This window comes from Staurois parvus, unplaced genomic scaffold (assembly GCF_062004578.1).
Source record: "Staurois parvus isolate SC_StPar_1 unplaced genomic scaffold, SC_StPar_1.0 ptg001302l, whole genome shotgun sequence".
Taxonomy (NCBI): domain Eukaryota; kingdom Metazoa; phylum Chordata; class Amphibia; order Anura; family Ranidae; genus Staurois; species Staurois parvus.
Genome location: NW_028319098.1, coordinates 4,646,123 through 4,672,213, shown reverse-complemented (window position 1 = coordinate 4,672,213; position 26,091 = coordinate 4,646,123). Strand labels below are relative to the sequence as shown.

Sequence of the window (26,091 nt, the reverse complement as noted above, 5' to 3'; positions counted from 1 at the left end):
GCAGACCATGTCAGCATTCACATATAAATCACCGGCATTCATATGTAAATAGTGTCAGCATTGATATGTATATTATGCCCCCTGAGGTTCCAGCCACCATCATCTCTGCTGAATGCTGCCCGCTGGGGAGGTAAACAGAGGCATGTTTGAAAGTACTTCCTGCAACTGTTGTCACTGCGTCTACCATAAGGGTTCAAAGATGAGCTGAGGAGGCATGTGGAGTTAAGGTGGGGGGTAAGTTGGAGTGGAGAGGATGGAGGAGGTTTGGGATGCAGAGGTTAGCGGGGAAATTCAGAATGCAAAGGTGTACACGTCATGTGTAGAGCAGCCCATTAATTTCAATGGGCTGCTCTACGCACTAGAAATGAGGAAAAAAGCCCCTGACCTTTTTTCAAAATCACACAGAGCCGCGCAGTGCCACGGCACCATGCACTTTGGTGCATGTGAAAAAGTGCACATCAGCAGATGTGTGAGGGTGTCATTAACAATTAATGGCACTTCTGTGTATATGCAGCATGTTTCTGTGGTGTCAGGAAAGCAATTTTCCATGCGTTCCCAACACGCATAAATGTGAACATAGGCTAAATGTCTCAATTACATTGGTGGTCCGTGTATATCTTCTCATTACTTTGGGGCATGGTGTAGAATCATTTGTGAATTGAATGTTCCCCTTACATTGGAGGCCATTGTAAATCCCTCCCTACATTGGTGGTCACTGTGAATGCTCCTATTACATTAGTGGTCAGTGTAAATTCCCTTTACATCAGTGACCAGTGTAAAAGCTTCTCTTTATATTGGAAGTCGGTAAAAAACCCTAATTTGCATTTGTGGTCGGTGTCAAATCCACCCTTACAATGGTGGTCAGTGTAAATTTCCATTTACATTGGTGCTAAGTGTAGAACTGCCCATACTTTGGTGGTCAGTGTAAATCCCCCCTTAGACTGTTCATCAGTGTAAATCCCCCTGAACATTGGTGGATGATGTAGAAATGTCCCCTCCCATCCACATCCAGCACTGCCACTGATCCCATCCACCCCAAGCACTGCCACTGATCCCATCCACTCCAAGCACTGCCACTAATCCCATCCCCCCAAGCACTGCCATGGATCCCAACCCCCACCAGCACCCCCCAACTCGAGAACAATGATTGGCTTTGGTTGATCCCAGGTCAATCTAACTCTGGCCTTCATACAAGTAACCTCCCCTGGCTGGAGTATTTTCTCTTCAGGCTTACACTTCCAGACTCTCCCCACTTCCTCTTCAGGAGCCCTCAGCTCTCTGACAACTTTCTGGTAGACTTGATGTAGCTGCTGGTGGATGCTCTCAATGGGCACAGCATTCTGCTCAGTCAACGAAGTTAACAGTCTGCAAACTAGGTTGGTGTTGGTTCCAATTAGTAGAGAGCATTGCTTAGGAGGCCATGGGCAAACTACTGCAAGGGTGTCAAAAGTTTAGTCTTCCTGTAAGGGTTGGGCTGAAGAACATTTTCTGGGCATTGGACTCAGAAGTGTCTTCTCCACACTGGAAGCAGTGCCAGGTAAACCTGGTACCAGATTCTCCCTTAATCACAGCCATTGCTGTCACTGTCTGCCCCATTTCTGACATGGCCTTCTGCATAGCAACGTGGCCTCCATAACTTGCCCTATTGTCTTTTGGACCTCACAAAAGGACTGTTCAATCATGGCTTGAACTGTGACAAAGTCAGTATTATGTCATCTATTGGAACCATAATCTGCACTTCAGGTGTTTCTTCCCCAGCTGAGATAGTTTGAGTGATGCAGGAGGAGCCAGTCAGCCTGGTTCCACTCTGGACTTCAGCTTTCCAGGCTTTTCCTGCAATCAAGGCCTCTTATTTCCATCTAGTCTTTAAAAGTATTGGATACGTCACCGAGTCATAAGGATAACTGACCTGAGCTTCTGCACAATCAGATCTGGGGGTTGAGCGCCTTTTTGCACTTCGTTCTCACTCCTCCCTGTACAACCACTTGATGCAAAATCTTGTCCAACCTTTGCACATATTCAGACAGCCTTTCCCCTTCACGCTCATATGTGTGCTTGAACAGGTAAGTCAGCTCTGTACAGTTCTTGACTCTCCCGAACACTTCCCACGAGGCTTCAAGGCACTCGTGTGCAGTGCAACCCGGCTTGTCTCATTTTAAGTTCTGCATGTCAGAGGCAAGAGTCTGTAAGCTCTATACTACTGTCTGCCCCTTTACGGCATCAGCTGCTTCCCATGATAGAAGTGAAATTTTTCAACAGAGTCTCTATGAACTTTCCTAGTTCAGCCAAGCTAGTAGCAGGTATTCCCCCAGCAACATCAGCTGAGGTGGAGAGTTCATGGTCAGATGCACACTTTCTAGGACTCTCTGTGCCAGCATCGGAGGAGTCAGGTCACAATAGCTGCGCCATCACTGTTTCAGTCAGATATATACAATACTTCTGCTTCCTAATGAAATTTCTACTTTACATACTAGACAACTGCATGGTTTAAACCTCGAGTGGGATGTTTTTAGAATTAAAATGCAGTGATGGTTTTATTTAAACTTATTTAAATATATATTTTTGTAGCACGTGTCTTCACAATGTGATGGGATAAAGCAGGTCCAATTTACAGATTATAATAATCCTTATTTGTCCAAAAACATTATTTCCAACAATAAGAATCAACGAGAGCTGAAAATTAAAAACACATGGATAAAAAATACTGCTTGTTATGCCAAATGATGCATTTGTTATAGTGAACTGAAGTGTGTTTTTAAGCACAACTTGTACCAAAGGTACATTTGTCCTTATAACAATTTAGGGCTTCAGTCAGCCTCTTAATACTTTAACCAGAAGGTGACATATTCTCCGTTCATACAACTAGCTATTGGAGTGGCTCCCAGATTTTTCTCATGGCCGGTTGTAGCTGTTAACGCTTTTCAAAGACAAAATAAAGTGACTCTAAAGCCATGACATTTTTGTTACCTTAAAGTGCAACTAAAGGCAAATGTAAAAAAAAATTGTATAAAGTGGAGAGGGATTATAACCCGTCAGGTTTTTATTTCTGTCTGTGCCCCCATTATGGAGTTTTACCCTCAGTAATAGAGGGTAAATCTTCCAATGGGTACACTAATTCTGGTGACCTGGGGGGCCCCAAGGGATTCCCTTAACCACCTCAATGCTGCCATATGTATATATATACGGCCTCGTATTGAAGTGGTTAAACTGGAATCATGGTTGAGGCTACAACCATGATCCAGGTACCATTTTTTTCAGCAGCCAATTCTCTTTCATGTAAAAGTGATCTGATTGCTGGATCACTTTTAAAAGGCAACAAAAGGGGGTCCCCTCTCTTCCCACTGCTACCACCACTCCTGATTGGTAACACTGGAATCTGTACACAGAGTGAAAGGACCTGATATTGTTCCTCCAACTCTGTGACATCAGAAACTAAAAGTGACAAGGTTTTTTTTTATTTACAAGCCATTACCAGATTGTACAGCAGCTGATCAAATCAATCTCGGTTTGATCAGCTCCTTTAGAGGCCAGAGGAGTCTCATATATAGACCCCATAACTCTCCATAAATTAGGCCTGACATGGTCCATGCTATCACAAGGGATGTTGTTGATCCCTTGTGCTAGCAATAAAGTTGATAAAAAAAATTATAGGGAGGCGGTGTAAAAAAAAAAAATTTAAACAGCAATTGTCTCACACACGTGAGGTATCACTGCGAACATCAGAGCGCGGGCAATCATTCTAGGACCAGATTTCCTGTGTAACTCTAAAGTGGTAACCTGCAAACGCCTTTAAAGTGTTGCCTATTCATTTTTTAATACACCACAGTTTTTCATTGTTCCATTGGTGCAGTGTTTCTCAACTCCAGTCCTCATGGACCCCCAACAGGTCATGTTTTCAGGATTTCCATTATTTTGCACAGGTGATTTGATCAGTTTCACTGCCTTAGTAATTACCACAGCTGTTTCATCTGAGGGAAATCCTGAAAACATGACCTGTTGGGGGTCCATGAGGACTGGAGTTGAGAAACACTGCATTAGTGTGAGACATGTTTGGCATCTATGTTTGGCATCTATGTACTTAACATGACATAACCTTTTGTATTTCATCAGAAAATTGGGTATTATACTGTGCTTGTGTTCATTAAAATTCATTAAAGTATGTTTTTTCCAAAAAACTTCAGTTTGAAAAACCGCTGTGCAAATTTCCTGTGAAAAAAAATGCAACACCCACCATTTTTTTTTCATGGTCTCTGCCTAAATATAAATATATCATTTTGGGGGTTCCAAGTAATTTTCTAGTAAAAAAAAAATGCAGATTTTTACAAGTATGGGAGAAATGTCAGAATTGGCCTGGGGGTCAAGTTTTTAATTTGTAGGTATTTCCTCTCACTTCCTGTTTTGGCTATGGTAAAGGAAGTGAAGGCAAATCTCCCAAAGGGACATAGATGGAAAAAAATTAACTAGCAGGGGTCATAACCCTCCCTTACTCCAAACAAAATGAAAAAATGTTGCCTAGAGTTCTACTTTAATGTATTCTCTGGACTAAGATAAAAAATGTCTCAGTGGTTGTATCACCCCCTCACCTCCCTATATATGTGTTTGAGTGCTATCTCGATCCAGCACTGCACCTGTCTGCAGCAGTACTGTTCTCTGTTCCTCTCCACACCGCCATTGGATCCTGCTGCTGTCAATCAAATCCTGTGAGGAGGGAGTTGGGGGCAAGACGTGCTGTGTGTATCTATGGATGCATACAGCTGGGCTTGGGAACAAGCCTGCAGGTGTGCCCCTATAGCAAGCAGCTTGAGGAGGAGCTGAAAGCACAACTGATCCTATAGGAGGAAGCCTGGGAGTGCTCTGTGCAATACCATTGCACAGAGCTGGTAAGTGTAACATGTTTATTGTTTTAGGAGAAAAGTTAGCCTTTACCAGTAATTTAACATAATAACCTTATTTTCAATCTTTTTATTCATATTTTCAGATCTAAGCATAAAAAGTGTGTAGACAATTGCAAATTTGCAGATTAACAGATATATATGACAGTATATTAGACGCTGAATAACTTGTAGTAAACCACCAAGAATAATAAAGAGAAACACCATTATACGGTAAGCATGAAACTGTGATGCAGTTCAGCTGCACAAGGCTGCTTTCACACGAGCAGACCAATGAGGTCTGCCTATCAGTTTTTCAGGTGGACCCAATCAGACCCTCCATTTATCTCTATGGAGTGGTGGAGGAAAATGGACATGTGTCCATTTACACCCAACTACATCCAATCTGACCTGCTAAAAACAGACGGAGGGGATCCATTCCCCATCTGGCTAGCGATTCTGATAGTAGCCATATGTAAATAGTCAGGTGCTCAGTTTACCTCTGACCACCTATAGAGGAGAATGGGCTGTGTCTGTATCCACTCTACATAAGCGGAGCAGACATGGACCATTCATCTACCTGCTCAGCAGGGATCAGTGGACAGATTCCCCCCTGAGTCCTGGTGGAGTGGCCTGTGTGGAAGGGGCCTAATACACTCAATAACTATCACTCTCAAGAGCAAAATTATCTGTCACAGTGATAATAAACCTAAATATACTGGAAAAAGAAAAGGAAGATAAAAAAAAAAAGAAGACAAAAGAAGAAAAACCACCATAGAAAACCTGAAAGCCCTACTCAGTATGTGACCCATCTCAAGTTGAGAGTGAAACTGACATATTGAGCCCAAGGGATCCCAGACCTTATCAAACTGTTTATTATCATTCACAATACTAGCAATCTGTTCATTCATCATAATCAAGGGTATTTTTTGCCTAGCAAAGGATAAGGATACTGTGGTCCTTTCCCATGATCTGGCCATAGTGATTTTGGCTGTTAAAAGCATAAAAAATACCAATCATTGCAGATTGTGGGGAATGGTTGCAACAGGTTTGTTGAGAAATACGATTTGTGGAGATTGCTGTACAGGAAGCTCATATCAAATAAAAAAATCCATACCAAAATCCTTTAATCTTAGTGTACTCCCACCAAATATCTTACATAGTACTCATTGTAGTATATTGTGTGTAATATATATATATGTATATGTATTACACACAATATACTACACTCATATGATCGCTTCCCGTAAAATACAGAGGAACTGAATGTGGTTATAATTTCGAAAGGCAGTATAGAACTAGATATGTAATAACCTTCTTATAAAAAAACAAAAGTGTACCTAAAGGTTGACTCTAGTCAACAAAGAACAACAAATAATTAAAGTGTTACTAAACCCACAACAGTAAAATCAGTCTGTATATGCAGTAAAGCATGCTTGTTATAGTCATTGTAAAGCCTAAGGAGTTAATCCTCTATATTGTGTAAAAAGGCTGTTTGATGCCTGTTTACACCTGCCTGTCCATAGAGATGCATGGATCTTCAGATCAGGTCCTCCTGAAAAACTGACATGCGGACCTGATTGGAACGCCCGTGTGAAAAGGGCCCTAGTCACATTCAACTGGACTTGTTCTGTAATGTTGATCCTAGCTGTTGTATGCAGGGGTGGACTGACCATTTGGAAACTTGGGCACTGCCTGAGGGCCCGGGGTTAGTAGTGGGCCCCATGAGATGCCCCTGGTACCTTTTTCATAAGCTTTTTTGAGTTTGGGCAAGGACACAGGGGCCCCATGATCTCCTATTGCCCGGGGGCCCCATGAGTTGTCAGTCCGCCCCTGATTGTATGCATATGGATATCTCAGTCACTTTAGTCCAATCACAATGGAATGTGTCAAAGTAGATGTTGATTTTCCAGGAAACAATGGGAAGTATGAAAGTTTGTGAAACCACCCAGTTCTAATTACATCATCCAATTCCATGGCACCAGGAAGTCTGGGAAAAGTTTTAATTGTGTTTCATGTTACATGGCTGAATGTGTGATTTGTTGTCAAAGCACAGAGGTGGAGATGTTTAAATTGCATTATGTGTGTGATGAAAAATATATACAGATGCAGTATGTGTTTCACCTCCTACTGATGTCCTGGACCAGGTTGTATGGGGCCAAAAACGCTGTCTATGTCCAAGGCCATGCAAACTGTGAGTGTCTCACTACTGTGTCTGGCCACCTCCACATCCCCAGCCTGCTGATTGACCAGTGACAGATCAGCAGCACTCTGATAAGGCCATCACTGTTCTCATCCCTTCTGACAAATATACAGTCAGGTCCATAATTATTGGGACATCGACACAATTCTAACATTTTTGGCTCTATACACCACCACAATGGATTTGAAATGAAACGAACAAGATGTGCTTTAACTGCAGACTGTCAGCTTTAATTTGAGGGTATTTACATCCAAATCAGGTGAACGGTGTAGGAATTACAACAGTTTGCATATGTGCCTCCCACTTGTTAAGGGACCAAAAGTAATGGGACAGAATAATAATCATAAATCAAACTTTCACTTTGTAATTGACTGCAAAGGATTTGCAACCAAGTATTAAAGCCTGAAGTCTGGAATGCATAGACATCACCAAACGCTGGGTTTCATCCCTGGTGATGCTCTGCCAGGCCTCTACTGCAACTGTCTTCAGTTCCTGCTTGTTCTTGGAGCATTTTCCCTTCAGTTTTGTCTTCAGCAAGTGAAATGCATGCTCAATCGGATTCAGGTCAGGTGATTGACTTGGCCATTGCATAACATTCCACTTCTTTCCCTTAAAAAACTCTTTGGTTGCTTTTGTAGTATGCTTTGGGTCAATGTCCATCTGCACTGTGAAGCGGCGTCCAATGAGTTCTGAAGCATTTGGCTGAATATGAGCAGATAATATTGCCCGAAACACTTCAGAATTCATCCTGCTGCTTTTGTCAGCAGTCACATCATCAATAAATACAAGAGAACCAGTTCCATTGGCAGCCATACATGCCCACGCCATGACACTACCACCACCATGCTTCACTGATGAGGTGGTATGCTTAGGATCATGAGCAGTTCCTTTCCTTCTCCATACTCTTCTCTTCCCATCACTCTGGTACAAGTTGATCTTGGTCTCATCTGTCCATAGGATGTTGTTCCAGAACTGTGAAGGCTTTTTTAGATGTCGTTTGGCAAACTCTAATCTGGCCTTCCTGTTTTTGAGGCTCACCAATGGTTTACATCTTGTGGTGAACCCTCTGTATTCACTCTGGTGAAGTCTTCTCTTGATTGTTGACTTTGACACACATACACCTACCTCCTGGAGCGTGTTCTTGATCTGGCCAACTGTTGTGAAGGGTGTTTTCTTCACCAAGGAAAGAATTCTTCGGTCATCCACCACAGTTGTTTTCCATGGTCTTCCGGGTCTTTTGGTGTTGCTGAGCTCACCGGTACGTTCCTTCTTTTTAAGAATGTTCCAAACAGTTGTTTTGGCCACGCCTAATGTTCTTGCTATCTCTCTGATGGGTTTGTTTTGTTTTTTCAGCCTAATGATGGCTTGCTTCACTGATAGTGACAGCTCTTTGGATCTCATCTTGAGAGTTGACAGCAACAGATTCCAAATGCAAATTGCACACTTGAAATGAACTCTGGACCTTTTATCTGCTCATTGTAATTGGGATAATGAGGGAATAACACACATCTGGCCATGGAACAGCTGAGAAGCCAATTGTCCCATTACTTTTGGTCCCTTAACAAGTGGTAGGCACATATGCAAACTGTTGTAATTCCTACTCCGTTCACCTGATTTGGATGTAAATACCCTCAAATTAAAGCTGACAGTCTGCAGTTAAAGCACATCTTGTTCGTTTCATTTCAAATCCATTGTGGTGGTGTATAGAGCCAAACATGTTAGAATTGTGTTGATGTCCCAATATTTATGGACCTGACTGTATTTCAGTGTTAGATTGATACCACTGCTGGGGAACCCTTGTGCTCGCCTGCCCTCAAAAGAAATTTTCCAGTGTCAGACTACACTGGCATTCTGCAATCTACAGATTTCAGGTAATTATACCTGAAATATTTTAATAACATGCAAAAACGTTTGCTATTATTTTTTCAAGAAAAACAATTCTCTCCAAGTCAGTTAAGGATTTTAGCAAACTTCAGTGCAGGATCTTAGCTGTCAAAGTTCTGTTTAAAATGACAGGTGGATTCCACTCCTACTTCTTCTGCCTGCTTTAGTCACATGGTCAGTCCCAGTACTGCAATAAGAGGAAACTGCTGGGAAATCTATTGCAACCAGCAGGAAATTACATTTGTGGCATGGTTGCCATAGTTACAAGGAAGCAGCCTTGAATTTTAGAAAATAATAGCTGGCTGCAGATTGTTTCAGAGGTCAGTTGATGTGCATTTTATTGGTTCTCCCACCTTCAGAAGATAGGTTTGTCAATGAATTTACACTGCCAATAGTGACCAAATTATTTTGTTTTTGCTTTTTTTTTTATTGTTTGACCTTACAGCAAGAATTCTTCTTTTGAAAATAAATTGTATGCCACCACAACTTCTAGATTTGTGGAGTATATTTTATTTTTGTTATCTTACACAGATTTCATATTCAGTCTGGTATTTAAAAAATGATATAGTACAATAATTGTATACAACAACTACATTATAATAAAAATAAAAACATTGCTAGGGAAACGCTAGTTACAATTTTTTTGCAAAACTTCAGTATCTCTTAAAAAAAATGGATGGATACATTGTAAGAATATTGGAAGTAGACATAGAAAAAACATGAATGACATTTTCCAAAGTATTTAAAAATGCAGTCCTTACAGGATTCCTACAGGGTAAAAAGACATTACAAATTGCACAACCTTTCTCTAGTATTAATAAGGCACATGAATGTATTGTAATCACAGTCCAAAAAAGGACACTTGAGTCCAAGAGGTGTAAAAAAAGAAAACTTATGTGCTGGCAGGCTGGAAATATCCAACTTTAGTTGTAATGGTGACTTAAAGTGTAAGTAGAGGCAATTTTTTTTTAGTTTTGGATAAAGTGGGGAAGAGCTTAAAGGTTTTAATGAGACCAAGAGGTTAGCAGAAATCTTCCAATGTAAATGTTCTGGTGACAACTGTGTAAGATGGTATTTCCTGACACTTAGGGAGATTTTCTCTTTCCAGCAAGAAATGAACAGCAAAAAAATAACATGATAGGGGTTTCAACACCTCCCTACTCTATCCAAAACTTTAAAAAAACGTGCTTATGCATACACTTTAAAATACTTTTTTTTGTTTTTAACAGAGTAATAGAAGTGTCAGTGTCCCATCAGGTCTTTTTTGCGTCACGTTTGGGAAATTCTCCAAAAAAGGGGATATCATCACCTGCTATTGTTGACAACTGTAAAAATTTTTGTTACTTATTTTTCCTTCGTTCCTGTTCTGGTGTCAATGGTCACCAGGACAAACAGAATAGGTGGACTTCCCCAGTGGGGATACAGACAGCAATAAAAACCTGACAGATTTAAAACATTTCACACCATATCCAAAACTACCCCCCCCCCCAAAAAAAAAAAAGAATGGACTGGATTACAGAGGGCTGGACATCCATAGAGCATCCATATTTCAGCCTTCCCATTGCTTTATAACTTACAGTATGGACTACAATACCACTATGCGGTAATCTGGAATTTTATATACAGTATTTTCCAAAGACATTTTTCAGAAAGTTTCATAGTAACAATTTTATATTCTACAGTAGATTATAACTTTAAAGGCAAGGCCTATTCTATACATTTATGTAAAATAGCTCTTAAACTTAACTATTTTAAAAGTGAACACAGCTTATAAAAACAAAAGCACAAGGCTAATACTCTTAAGTCAGTTAGACTACGTTCCCACATAGTGGGTATTGTTTTGCTTAGGAAAATATTCATGTAAAAAGCAAATGTTAAAAGAGAAGGTCTTTCGGTGGAGGACGGAGAGGGGAGTGTGATATGAAAACTCCATTCACTCAAATCAAAGACAGGCCCCAGGGGAACCAGAAATTTTACTTCGCTTGAGCTCAGTATTGGTACATTGTAGACTTCAATTAATAATCCAACTAAAACACCAAATGAAGCCCAGTTGTCAATGGGAAAGATCCCTTTTTATGGTCAGAGCATGAATGCTGAGGGGCAATGCACATTTCACAAGGAGAAACACCTTGGCAGTACTTCTGCACTTCAACAAATCATTGTGGGGACAAAGACAGATTTGGGGACAAAGCATGCTAAAAGCAGATGTTTCCTAGAGGACATCAAGACCTAGAACAGGGATGTCTAACCTGCGACCCACGGGCTGCATGGTGCTCAAGAGCGCTAAGAATGCAGCCCAAGACAAATTGTAAACTTATTTAAAAATGTAGATTTTTTTTTTATTTTTATTAATAAAAATTCATTTACACATGGCAAACACGTGGTGGATGAAGTTTTATTACTCGGATAGGTACATTATATCATTGATCATCAACTGGTGATCTGCCCAACTTTTTCTGCTCATCAGCTATCCTTATTGTTAGAGTATTTTATGTGCTGCCCAAAACAATTCCTCTTCTTCCAATGTGGCCCAGGAAAGTGAAAAGATTGGACACCCCTGACCTAGAAGAACCTTTACAATTCTCCCAAAATTCGTGATGTCTCACAGGTGTTTATACATTTAATTTAGATACAGTAGAAACCTTATTTTGAAACTTCCTTATACTTGTATAATTTTTTGCTACCCATTACATGCACCATGGGTTGATGTCAAAATGTGAAGTAGATGAGGCTAAGAATCATAATTAGGCATGACTTAAAGGTCATTAAAGGTCTTTAAACATGTCTACTCTGATGAATTAAAACAAAAAGTCTGGTGTTGGGCATACATACTCACCTCACCCCCCTCCACTGAAAGACATTTAGTGGGCATCTCCTTTAAAACAGTTCTTTTACATGCAAACTTGCCACATATAAATTGAACAATATCACTGAAGTCATTTTACCTTTAAAGTATTATCATATTTCAGCAACAATTACAAGGACGTCTTAAATAATGGGGGGAAGAAAAACAGCAGTGCTGCCCATAGCAAATGTATTGTACAGTATATATCTGGATGTTACTTTTTTGGAGTTGCACTAGAAAAATGACAGCTGAATCCTATTGCTTAGGGTAACACCTTTGTTTTCATTCCTTTCTCTCTTGTTACGCAGGCTCCCAGTGAAATACATAGTGCATACACAGAATTGCCGATTGTACTCATACATTACATAATCAATTTCAGGTTCATTCATCTTGCATACTGAATACTGTGCATGCAACATAATGTCTGCAAACACCACAACATATTTGAGCTAAACAAGACTTGCTGTACCACAATACACATCTATATAAATCACACGCACACCTCCCTGATATTTTCAGGGTTGGGGGAAGAGGCTACGTGGCCCTGGACCTGGTACGTACCCTAGAGATAACCTCCTCTTCCCCTTCAAGGTTGCTTTAATAATGCTGCACAATAGTTGGGCTTCATTGTTCAGCTTTTTTTTAGCACACTGTAGCTGCTAGGAGCTACAAATCAAATTGTACAATACAGAGAATCTATTCTAAAAGTCAAACACATTTTTCTAGGATTCACCCTTTCAGGGTTAAAATAAATGAATGATATCCAAAAAAAAAAGGGAATGCAGAGAGGTATGCTTGTGTTGTCATACAACACATAGTAAAGCTGTCTGAGACTCTACTATCAGTTTAGTAGGATATCTATAGCGTGTACCCCTGTTACATATATGAGCTTATTTAGTATGGCAAACACCATATGTAAATTGACGTAACCCATACCCAAGAAATATAGGTACTGAATAAAGGGGGATGGACTACCTCAAATATCTACCCAATTTTTGTCATTGCTTGTTTTCTATAAAAATATGAATCCCTTATTCATGAACTACAGCTTATTGCTCTCTGTTAGTGTTCTACTATGTTCCTTTTCACAGAGTCACTAATATTATGGCAGGCAATCAGAAAATGCTTAAAGTGGTCTTAAACTCAAAAGCAAATATATATTACACTCACCGGCCACTTTATTAGGTACACCTGTTCAATTGCTTGGTAACACAAATTGCTAATCAGCCAATGGTAGAAACTCAATGTATGTAGGCATCTAGATGTGGTGAAGACAACTTGCTGAAGTTCAAATCAAGCCTCAGAATGGGGAAGAAATGGGATTTAAGTGACTTTGAATGTGGCATGGTTGTTGGTGATGGGCTGGTCTGAGTGTTTCAAAAACTGATGTTCTACTGGGATTTTCATGCACAACCATCTCTAGGGTTTACAGAGAATGGTCCGAAAAAAGTGAAAATATCCAGTGAGCAGCAAGTCAGTCTGTAAGTCTGCTGTTTTTCAAAAGCTCCGCAGCAGAATGTATCAGTTACAGAGATGGGACAACCATTTAACACTAGCAGGTGTGCCTACAATGGTCAGCTTTTATGTATGTAAAAACCTGTATCCCAAAAGGAAAACAATTTGTTTGCAGTAACTGCTTATAAAATATTAGCTGGAGTTTGGGTTCAATTTGTTAGTATTTTTAAATCTGCTAGCGCAATTAACACTCCCCTCCCCCAGACTGACAATGCTGCTGTCCAAAGGTGCCCCCCGTGCTTCTTCATACAGGGTGGGGACTTACAGAAGGTGTGTTACTGTCCAGATCACCAGGTGAAAAAAAAAGAGGGGAAAAAACCCCTAAGAAAAGAAAAATGCAGCCACAACATCTAATTAGCTGCAATATATGACATCATTTGTTTTGAGTTGAATACCACTTTAACTCACATGTGTCAAACACAAGGCCCACCAGGCCATTTCATGTAGGCCTTGCATCTCTCCAACAGCTGCAGCACCCCCTCATCTCCACCCCCACCTGGTATCAACAGATGGCAGCATAGAGGAGGACAGGACTACTCCACCAGCTCCTGCTCTTCTCTGTGAAGCCACAGAGAGGTTTGTCTCTGCCCCCACCCTCGTTTCTATAGTTGGCAGCAGAGAGGAGGAGAGAACTCCTCCTCCAGATCCTGGACCTCTCTGTGCAGCCGCAGCACTCCCTTGTCTGTCCCCAGCCTCTTTCTGGGAGCAGCACAAGGTAAGGGGGCTGCATTGTGATGTAAATGAGGGTGGGGGGATCTCAACATCTGTAAGAAGGGGGTGCTCTGGTCATCTGCATATAATTATTATGAGAATAATACAATTCTATGCCAGCTGAAAAGATTTCAAAACAAACTTCTTTCACGTTATCATTATGGGGTATTTGTAGAATTTTGAGGAAAAAATGAATTTAATCCATTTTGGAATAAGGCTGTAACTTAACAAAATGTGGCAAAAGTTAAGCTGTGTGAATACTTTCTGGATGCACTGTACATTTAGAGACCCCAGGAACTAAAGCTTTGCCTGGCACTGCCGCTTAGTTGATGCTAACCACCATAGTGATTGACTAATGGAACTGCACTGAAAACTGCATCACAAAAGGCAGACAGAGAGCAAATGATAAGTCACCAGTATTGCCTGTGGTCTCCCAGTAGCTGATCTTTCCTTCAGTAATGATTTTCCATGCCTTGTTCTGCACTGTGTTTCTGTTTGGTGGAGACTATCTGGTAGAGTTAGGGCCAGAGGTGGACTGACAACTCATGGGGCCCCCGGGCAATAGGGGATGATGGGGCCCCTGTGTCCTTGCCCAAACTCAAAAAAGCCTATGAAAAAGGTACCAGGGGCATCTCATGGGGCCCTCTACTGACCCCAGGCCCGCGGGCAGTGCCTGAGTTTCCAAATGGTCAGTCCGCCCCTGGTTAGGGCTTTGCTTCCTAATTATCAGAGCCTCAAGCAAGTTGAGCAGTAATCAGCACAGTAGTGACATTACCAAATCTCACTCCAAATTTCCCAAAACTAGCAGTCAGAGGCAGCAGTGCCTTAAATCTCACAAGGCAGAGTGTCATCAGGAGTTGTGGGGAGGGGTGGGGCGGTGTGTGTCTGTTCTCTGCACAGATCCTACCGGTATCTTTCTACCTCCCCAGTGACAGCTGTACCAGCTCCTAGACAGTGCTCTCCTCCTCCTCCCTCGCTCAGCCTGGAGACAGCTCGGAGACAGCTCCGTGTCCATCCCTGTCTGGTTGTCAGCACTGACACTCTCCCATCCAAGGCTGGCCTCACCCCGTCCTTCCTCTGCTACTCTCTGACTCAGGACTTGAAAATGGAGCCTAAAGGTCAGAGCTCAGAGCTTCCACTTTGCTCTTGATTTCACTTTGCCCATCATAGTGACAGGAAGACAGCACGGGTCCCCCTGGAGCATGAGCATGGTCACAACTGTAACCCCTGATGCTATGCCCATGTCTCCACCTCCAGCCTGCTATATGGCCAGCAAATCAAAATCAGTATCATCACTGATAGTGGAGGAGTGATCTAAACAGCAGATACAGATTGTGGAAGGATGTCCCTGGCTCTGTAGTGTGGCAGGTTGTGTGCCTGTAGTTAGAAAGAAGAGAATAATTCTTACATTCCATTCCGCCCAAGCTATGTATATATCCATAACATGGGAATGTGAAAAAATAGCCAACAAAGTAATTTTGACTGCCTACACCATGCCCAAGTACCAAAAGGTCAACTGACTCATTACTCCAAGTATATCCTGTTAAGCCACAGAAGTGATTCAATAAACCAAAGGAAATGATGGTTTTGCTGCTGATTACTTGTTGTGGAACCGCAAACTAAGAAAAAAAAAAGATCACAAATGGCACTTACTGTACCATTAGATAAAATGAGGATCTGGCTACAGTAGACAACTGATCCAGGTTTGTTCTCTGTATATGAAATATAACAAGACAAGAATGTACCTGGTTCTCACTTAAATCCTGACCCCAGGCCAATAGAAAATTATCCCATTCAGTGGGGTTGTGCCCACATTGCTAGGGTTAGTTGTTCTTTTATGTCTAGGGATCAATAGGAAGGAAATAAACCCACTCGCTCCTCCACTCCTCCCTGCAGCTAGACCAGTCCCTGCAGCTTCTGCACCCCCATTCTCTAGAGGTCTAGGGTCCTGACATTGAGACGTGATGGAACATTGTCTGCCAGGGTCAAGTAGGTAAACCAGTTTATCTTCTCCCCTGGACAAACAAACTGATCCTTTGCAATTTAGGACAACCCCACTGCAAGGGATCTTTTTTTTTCTATCTGTAGTTGGTCTTTAAGGCATACCCGTCAGGAAAGAAATACAGAAGCTGACATCTTGAACATGCTGGCTCCGGGGCTATTATCCTTATATTTGCTTCACTGATTAGAAAAACACTGACCTTGAACAAGAATGTGACCTCATATTCATATCTTCTTCTATGTCAGTAGATCACTAGTAGGTAACAAAGGGTAAAAATGACAGACCTGAGCTTGCATTTTCAAAAACAAATTGACAAAGCTTCCATGTTTCCTGAAGACGGTGTTTGTATTGCTTATAGCAACCAGATTTAATTTTTCATTCTTACAAAGCAAATTGAATAAAAAAATAAATTAACAGTAGATGTAAAAGAAACTCCAAATAATGCAGTAATATATTTCTGACAAAAAAGGATATTTTAAACTAAACTATAATGGTTTGTGAGTAATATTGTAAAGTTAATGTTTTTAAGCTAACTTCTTATTTATGTTTTCACATATATGATAAAACAACACGTATCTGTCAAATGTTGTACCCAACTTTTACAGCATGCCTCCCCCTCTCCCCCCCCCAAAAAAAATACCTATTAGGTGTGATTGTCCCCTAACTCACAAAGCAGTTAAAAGTGAAGCACATGTAGAAAAAAACATATATATTAGTGCTGGAGCTTGCCATCATGCTTCCATAAATTCCTTTTGGTTTGCCAATTTGATGGTTGGCCTTACTGGCCAAAAGGAATGTGTGGGAGGTAGAATGGGGGGGTTAAGTGGCAATTATTTTAAACAACAAATTCTGACTGTTTGGTAGAGGAGATCCCTTAATTTACATAATCGCATTCCTTCCAGCTTCAGAAACTATAACAAATTTGTCAGCTTCAATTTCAGAATCTGAACAGCATATGCATTTAATGTATTCTAGGCATGTTATTTATGTGTAAACCCCTCCCTTGTGTGGAAAAATCTCCAAAATTATTGCTGGGTGTCGCCATCTTGGATATGATATCAGCAGCCCAAGCAGTCTCAGAGCTGTCAATCAAACTACACTGCATAGCATTGTCCTTTACTCGTTTCCTGGCAGCTACATAAAATGTTATGAGGGAAGGGTAGAAGGAGCTGGGCCAGCACAGAGTAATTAGACACTCTCAGAAGAGGGGAGACATATGATGTGCAAGAAAGAAGGGGGGCTGTGCTAGGGAATTGTTTCTTTCTGGAGTAGTGATTTTCAAGCAAATTGAAAGGCACATTGAAAATCAATAAAAATTAATTTATGGAAAAAAAAACACTGAAAGTAAGCATTTAAAACACTTTTCTGTGCTTGTAACTGCAATTTTGGTAAGTTGTTAGCAAGGAAAAAAAGCTTAAATGCCATTAATGAATACCAGATAACCATGCATACAGTGCGAAAGGACAAAACTGCCATTGTAGGTATTGTATTTTAAGAGCTCTGCTGTCTGTCAGTATACCCAAACAGCAACTGCACCTGATTGGATGCAGCCACTGTTGGGTCAACAATTTTCTGCCTGGCTCCTTCTTTTTTCCAGTTGAGGGATGCAGAGTGAATTTTGAACAATTTATGGCCAGCTTTAATTTTCCACCTGGGCTCTCTTTTTACGCACATGTGTACTGCAGTCTCCACTATTTCCATAGAAATGATGGCAAACTTCCAACTGAATGGTAAAGGGTCATTAGCGTGCATGGGAAAACAGCCTGACTTGAAGACATTTGAAGCAAAGGATATGATATCCCCAACAGGTCATGTTATATTTGAGGAGGAGGGTGACTTTACTAGTAAGCATCTGTCAGGGTAAAAAGAACAGACACAGTTCTCCTCTGCAATAAATGCACATTTCTAAATGTTTTTTTCCCTATAGAGCTCATTCACACAGGTGTACCCAACTATACTAGCTGCCCGGAATACATGCCCAGTGTTCAGTGCAGGTGGATGCAGGCAGCCTGTGGAAATCAATGACAGTTGGCCAGCTGCAATTGACCTCCACGTGCATCCCAGAGAGTATATGCATAAAGGTCCAAGGCATGGATCAGAACAAAGTCTGTCTGTGTCCTGATCCGTGAATTGGACCCACATGGATGAATCCTCTGGGATGTGCTGGAGGTCTGCGCAGCTGGCCACCTGTCATTAATTTCAACAGGCTGCCTGCAAGATCCTGCATGGAACACCTGACATGGGTGCAAGGATCTGTATATATATATATATATATATATATATATATATATATATATATATATATACACATACAGTGTATGATGTGAATGAGCCTTTAAAGAAGAAATCCGGGAAAAAATTGTATTTTCCCACGAAGTGGTTTAAATGCTTGTTTTTGTCTAGGGGCTCTAAAAGTAAAGATACACTTACCTGATCTGCTGATCCGCCGAGCACAAGACCAGTCCTTGCTGCTCCTAATCCCCCCCCCCCCATGCTAGCGGTCTTGTGAATGTGCTGTTCCTGACGTCATCTTGCCCACAGACTTGCTCTGGATGTGAGGACGGCAGGAACAGTCTACCGCTGGCCGTGGGGGAGCGCAGTTTTCCGGAGGATCGAAGGACAGGGTAAGTACAGCTTATCCCTGAGTCCCTAGACAAAATAAGCACTTAAGTCATGCAGTGTGGGCATGTTCACTGAAGTTCTGCTTTCACAACTCTCCAAATACAGGAAAACACCTGTTAATCTGCCAGAAATGCACTCGGCTTCTAAGTCCTATTGACAACACACAGAATTTTTGTGAACTGAGTAATATTGTGTAATCTGGGAAAAGAACTAGGAGGACTGATTAGACTCCTTGAGATAATACTGGAAGTATGGAAAGGAAGCAGCATAGCTCTGAATTTCTGATAAGATCATCAGGTATTTTTCTTTTTGCTTTTATCAAACAGATATAACAAAATGGTTATAATCACATTTGTTCAGATTCAATGCCATGCATGTTGCAATTTTACAAAAAAAGGTTGCCTGAAGAGTCATTCTGATTTAAAAACTAGATCCAGCTTCACTGATTCCTGTGTTCAGCAGGGGATGCTGTTTCTCTTTTCAGCCTCATAACATCATAGAGTGCCACATCCTACCATGGAACACCCATGCTACATGTAAGACCAGTTTTTAGTTGCATCTAAAACTAAAATGTTTTTCATTTTTGATACAGTAGAGCAGGAATAAAACCCCTGTCCCCTATATAGACTCAACAGGAAATGAGAGGATATCTTTCTATTGTGGGGAAATTATCTCTTAGACAGATGTCAAGGGAACAGCCATGCTAAGTGGAACATTTCCTTTCTATTCCTATTCTGTTGGCAGCTGAAATTTTGGATTAACCTTCATTTTCATTCCTGTGATATTGGCCTTTAGGGCAAATAGAGAGAGTGAATCCCCCTAACAAGGACACAGACAACAATAGAAAAAACTCATAGAGATTCTAACCCCCACCACTTTATCCAAACCTAAAAAAAAGTTAGAATTACTCACAACTGCAAACAGCCACCCAAGATGCCAAAGCCAATGAACCTCTGCTTAGTGCAAGTAATAAATTACAAATCAGATAAAGAAATCAAAATAAATAACACAAATGGCAGTCTTGGATTATAAGAAAATGTTGATAAAAAAGGACAGAAATGATATAAATACATAGTTTTCAAAATTCTTCCATTTTGTTTCCTTAAAGTGGTAGTAAACCGTGACAATAACATTCTAAAAAATCTGCCTGCAAGTTAAAATCATAATTTGACAGACTTACTTGAAAATGAAGCCCTCCAGTGGAGCGCTGTCATGGCTCCGCGAGGCTTCCGTCTTCACCCGGTCTTCATTCTGGGTTCGCAAGCTGCGGCCAATTGACTGGCCGAGCCGCAATGTTGTCACTTCTGCGCATTAGTGAAGGGAGTTTCGGCAGTGGCATGGCTCTCTCAATAGACGGGATGCTATCCATTGAGAGCGCAGTACGCATGCGGTGGTGACATCACCGGTGCATACACAGTAAATATCTCCTAAATGGTGCACGTTTAGGAGATGTTTACAGTACCTACAAGTAGGTCTTATTAAAGGCTTACCTGTAGGTAAAATAGAGTTTACTTCCACTTTAACAAGCAAATAATGTATTTTAAGGACTGCAGCATGCTAAAACACTGCTGCAGCAAATTTACAAAACAAGGTATTTTTTTTTTCTTTTAAATACATTTTTATTATATTACCTTAAATTAAACAAGTAATGGGAGATTAATCTAAAATGAGAGAAAAATACACTGCTCATAAAAATGAAAGGAACACTTTTTAATCAGAGTATAGTATCAAGTCAATGAAACTCCTGCGATATTGATCTGGCCAGTTAAGTAGTAGATGGGGTTGTTAATCAGTTTCAGCTGCTTTGGTGTTAATGAAATTAACAACAGGTGCACTAGATGGGCAACAATGAGATGACCCCAGAAAACAGGAATGGCTTTACAGGTGGAGGCCACAGACATTTTTTTCCCTACTCATCTTTTCTGACTGTTTTTCACTAGTTTTGCATTTGGCTAGGGTCAGTGTCACTACTGGTAGCACGAGGTAATACCTGGACCTACAGAGGTTGCACAGGCAGTCCAACTCCTCCAGGATGGCACATCAATACATGCGATTGCCAGCAGGTTTGCTGTGTCTCCAAGCACAGTCTCAAGAGCATAGAGGAAATTCCAGGAGACAGGCTAAAGTTACTCTAGGAGAGCTGGACAGGGCCATAGAAAGTCCTTAACCCATCAGCAGGACCGGAATCTGCACCTTTGTGCAAGGAGGAACAGGATGAGCACTGCCAAAGCTCTACAAAATGACCTCCACCAGACCACTGGTGAGAATGTCTCTGACCAAACAATCAGAAACAGACTTCATGAGGGTGGCCTGAGGGCCTGCTGTCCTGTTGTGGGCCCTGTGCTCACTGCCCGGCACCATAGAGCTTGATTGGCATTTGCCACTGAACACCAGAATTGGCAGGTCCGCCGCTGGCGCCCTGTGCTTTTCACAGATGAGAGCAGTTTCACCCTGAGCACATGTGACAGATGTGAAAGGGTCTGGAGAAGCATTTGAGAATGTTATGCTGCCTGTAACATCATTTAGCATGACCGATTTGGTGGTGGGTCAGTGTTGGTTTGGGGAGGCATATCCATGGAGGGATGCACAGACCTCTACAGGCTAGACAATGGCACCCTGACTGCCATTAGCTATCGGGGTGAAATCCTTGGGCCCAGTGTCAGACCCTATGCTGGTGCAGTGCGTCCTGGTTTCTTCCTGGTGCATGACAATGCCCAGTCTCATGTGGCAAGAGTATGCATTCCTGGAGGATGAAGGAATTGATATCATTGAATGGCCCTCACGATGGCCTGACCTAAATCCAATAGAACACCTCTGGGATATCATATTTGGGTCCATCCAACGCCGCCAGGTTGTACCTCAGATTGTTCAGGAGCTCAGTGATGCCCTGGTCCAGATCTGGGAGGAAATACCCCAGGACACCATCTGTCGTCTCATTAGGAGCATGCCCTGATGTTGTCAGGCATGCATACAAGCACATGGGGGCCATACAAACTACTGAGTACCATTTTGAGTTGCTGCAATTAAATTTCAGCAAAATGGACTAGCCCGTTGCATCATTTTTTCATCGATTTGGTGGTGGGTCAGTGTTGGTCTGGGGAGGCATATCCATGGAGGGATGCACAGACCTCTACAGGCTAGACAATGGCACCCTGACTGCCATTAGGTATCGGGATGAAATCCTTGGACCCATTGTCAGACCCTATGCTGGTGCAGTGGGTCCTGGTTACTTCCTGGTGCATGACAATGCCGGGCCTCATGTGGCGAGACTATGCAGGCAGTTACTGGAGGATGAAGAAACTGATACCATTGAATGGCCCCGATGCTGGCCTGTCCTAAATCCAGTAGAACACCTCTAGGATGTCATGTTTCAGTCCATCCAACGCCGCAGGGTTGCTTAGAGTGTCCAGGAGCTCAGTGATGCCCTGGTCCAGATCTGGGAGGAATACCCCAGGACACCATCTGTCATCTTATTAGGATCATGCCCCAATGTTGTCTGGCATGCATACAAACATGAGTGGGCCATACAAACTACTGAGTACCGTTTTGAGTTGCGGCAATGAAATTTCAGCAAAAAACTAGCCTGCCGCATAATTTTTTCACTTTGATTTTAGGGGTGTCTTTGAATTCAGTCCTCTGTAGGTTGATAATGTTCATTTCCATCAAACGATGGAGCATCCTTACGTTCCTAACACATTACCCAGTCCAAATCAGTATAGATTTCCAGCATATGTTTCCCCATTGAGATCTGATGTGTTTTCAAAGTGTTCCTTTAATTTTTTGAGCAATATACATTTCTAGGTAAACAATCAATGTTTCCTCAGTGATGAGTAGATCATAGGATTTTTACTTCACAGGAGAGTGAGCATCATGGATGGTCACAATCCACCTTTTAAGAGACGATAGCTGATAAAGGTGTCCAGTGCAACCCTTAAGCTGGCCATAGATGGATAGAATTTCAAATCAAAATTCTTAGGAAAAGTCTTACAAAAATTCTCAGAACATTTGTTTGCCGTTCAAAAGATTTAATTTGCCTTTAACATTAGATTTTGGAATGAATGGACTTTACCAAACAAAAACCACAAACACTGTAAGAAATTAATTTGTTCGAGAAACATTTTCCAACCTGCTCCTTTGAGCTTTCTCATCATAGCGGTTGAAAACAACCATCAATTTGACCCACTAATGATTATAAATATCAACAAACTTTCTTAGAACCTACTTTTCCCAAGAATTTTCATTTGAAATTCTACCCATATCTGGCCAGTTTTACTAATTAATACACTTGTCCCCCCAGGAAACAAGTAAACTGGATATTGCAAGGAATCCCTACTTTCAATAGGGTTTAGGGGATTATAAAGCCCCTATGATATAACTGGCCTTGTAAGGCAGTTTCATACCTCTGTCGTAGAGCATGACCTAATAAGGATCATAAAGAACCACTTTATCAGTTCTGTAATTAATAGGATGAATTGATATACCCAAAACGGTTAGAATTTTGTTTAAAAAAACTGATTTCATAATGTTCATTTCATTATCTAATAGTTCATGGGGTTAAATCAATGATTGTTTTTGACAGTAATGCTGAAAAAAATCAAAGATTCAGGATGAAATTCTTTCTTGAATGAACAAAATAGTAAACAGCGAGTGTTGTTTTCATTAATGGAATTCTATTCATTTAAAAAACTGAAGCAAACAGAATTTTGAAGTACTTTCAACCATCAATTGTCAGGCCTCCAATGGCATTTTCTGAATGCACTGACAAGATTTTTCAGATGAATGTTCATGTATGGAAAACTTCAATCTGCTGATTACTATCCATTTAACCATTGCCAGTGTCATATTTTACTGGTCAAATCCCTAAATCTTTGGAGCAGGTAACTATACTTCAAAATAATCTCTTTGGACATCGTTAATGATTAGCTTAATTTCTGACGAACGTTGATAATCACAAAAAACAAGAGTACTTCTAGCAAATTCCAGTTGTTCAGTATTCCAAAGAACCAACTTTCACCAAACACAAACAGGGAAACTAAGATATTATTGGACATATTTAATTAGTCATTAAAAAGCAGTATGACTATCTGCAAAGCTAGTCATCTGATAGCAACATGAATTGATCTTAGTTCCTATTGGTGAGATCACATGAAATGATCTTTAAGGATATGTTCACATATGGCATTGCGGAAACAAGTGTTCCCATTGTGCAATGTTCAGAGTTTGATTGTCACGTGATTCTGAGTTTCTCATAGGAGCTGCCCTATGTGCGTTTGTCATCTAACAAGAAGCACCTGCTCCTTTTCAGGTGACATGCTTCACGTGATTTTTAAAGGTGTGCTTTGGTGCGCAATTCTGACATGCAACAATCGCCGCAGAACGGCATAGCATTTGGAGTGCCATTGAAGGATAATGGCATCCAAACGTAGATTGTATGTTTTGCAGCGATTGCCTCATGATTTGGAACTGGATTGTGAGTAGGGTCTAAGGTCAAACTCCAGCAAAAGTAAAATGCTTGTTGTATCTAGGGGACGAGAAAAACAATTTCACTTACTTATTCCTCTGCTCCTCCAGCAGATGTTACTCCCTTACACTCTGGCAATGAACTGTTTCTCCCTAAGCTCACGTCCGGTGAAGGGCTATGTGTCCACATCAGTCTTGATGTCAGAGGACATCTGATTGCCAGAGCTCAGGGAAAAAGAGGCAGCAGGCACCCGTCCTGCAGCACAGAAGACTCTGAAGGAGTGGAGGATCAGGCAAGTAAAACTGCTTTTCCTGGTCCCCAAACATAAACAAGCATTTAACCCCTAAAGGGACAGCGATGTAAACCTCTTCCCATCCATAATGTATGCAGTGGTTTCCAGTGGCCATATAATGATGTTACAGAACCTGTGACCAAAATCACTTCATCTATCAGTGCACTAAGGACTGATGTATGATTATTCAAGGTAGTAACCTGTAGGAACAAAAATTAGTTTATTGATCTCTGGTTACTATGCGATGCATACCAGCAAGGCAAAAATAAAAGAGGAAAAAAAAGTAAAAAAGCATCTGATTTCCACAGACACCAATCAGATTTCAGCTGTCATTTTTCTAGTGCATATTTTCAAATAAAAGGTATCTGATTGATGCCTATGGGTAGAAGATATGTTTTTTTTATTATTTTTCTTTTTATAATAAAGAAGTCTCTGTTAGTTTTTATCTTCCCAAAGTATGAGATGCATTTTAAAATTTATACTTACAATACAAGCAATAAAGGAACCCTTTTAGCAATTAAAAGGTATAACTTATACAAATAAGACTATATTTACACAGAAGAAAATACATTATGTTAGACAATCACGCTGTATATCAGTGACAAAGGTGGTAAAAATTGCTATCTTCTCATCCTTGCAGTTGTGCTTATTTATTAAGGCAAGTCCAGTAACGCATAGCATTAAAAACTAGACCAATGAAAATAAATATTTTAATTCTTTGCCATAGGTTACATTCATTTTTGGCTTAATAAATAAACCTAGTGTCAATTATTCTCTAACAAGTCACATTAAATGCTGCACAAAATGGAAAAAAATTACCATTCTTCTAGGGCAGACGATCATTTCAAATAGAGAGTGATATTTAAGCTGATAGATAAAGGTACTGTTAGTGTATTTGCACGATGCTTCTTTGATTCAAAGGTCTTTAGAGTGATGCCACTTCCTATCCATCTGTATAATGGTGAATGGAAGAACTTGGTTGTCTCACACTCATTGAAATATTCTGTCAGACGGAGCACAAGTCTTTATTTGAAGTCCTTTATGCACTGCCCAAGAAGTCTTGCCAGTGATGAATGAAACCTGCTATGATTTCTCTTATTTTACAGACCTGGTGATGCTCTTCATTGGTAGTAGGTTTTTCCCTTGGCCGCCTTGTACTTCTTCTTGTTTTCTGCACAGCACAAGGATTGTTAATTATTATAACTTCATATAGCCATTCCAACTACCCACAGTCATTTGCGTGTAATCTATAAAAGTATGGTGTTTCTTTTTACATGTCAGAAAAAAAACATTAAAGAAAGGCCCTTGTTTCCAATCCTTCTAACTAGTAACATAGATGGGTTTGTAACTCTAAATACTCCTTGTAAGTACTGAGGTGGATGACCACACTTCAATAAAATTACTCTTTTATTGTAATAAATTCATAAAATACAACACGGCAGGTGAGATGAGACTTCCAGCGCGTCTCATGGTTTACCATACATGGAGTGATTATATCTGAACGTTAGGTCTGAAAAACCCAAATAACCCAAGTGGCCCAATATTTAGAACTCCACCCGATAGCATGGCCAGAAGGGTGACACCAAATTCTTTATTAGGATTAAGGAATACAGTGAATGCTGGTTATGACCTCTTGTGTTAGTAATGGGGTCCACCTGAGGAGGTGGAAGCAGACCATAGCCTCC

The 26,091-nt window shown here is 40.9% G+C and overlaps 1 protein-coding gene across 2 annotated transcripts in view; it reads right to left on the bottom strand.

Moving 5' to 3' along the window:
- LOC149437169 (uncharacterized) overlaps positions 1-26,091 on the bottom strand; it is a 218,203-nt gene that overhangs the window by 33,594 nt on the left and 158,518 nt on the right. Inside the window, exon 6 of one of the 2 annotated variants that reach the window (XM_089661012.1) lies at positions 25,515-25,577. In XM_089661012.1, the coding sequence (XP_089517138.1) occupies positions 25,515-25,577 (63 nt within the window). Of the gene's footprint in view, positions 1-25,040; positions 25,578-26,091 lie in introns of those variants that run through there. The other variant, XM_089661011.1, reaches the window with a different exon arrangement.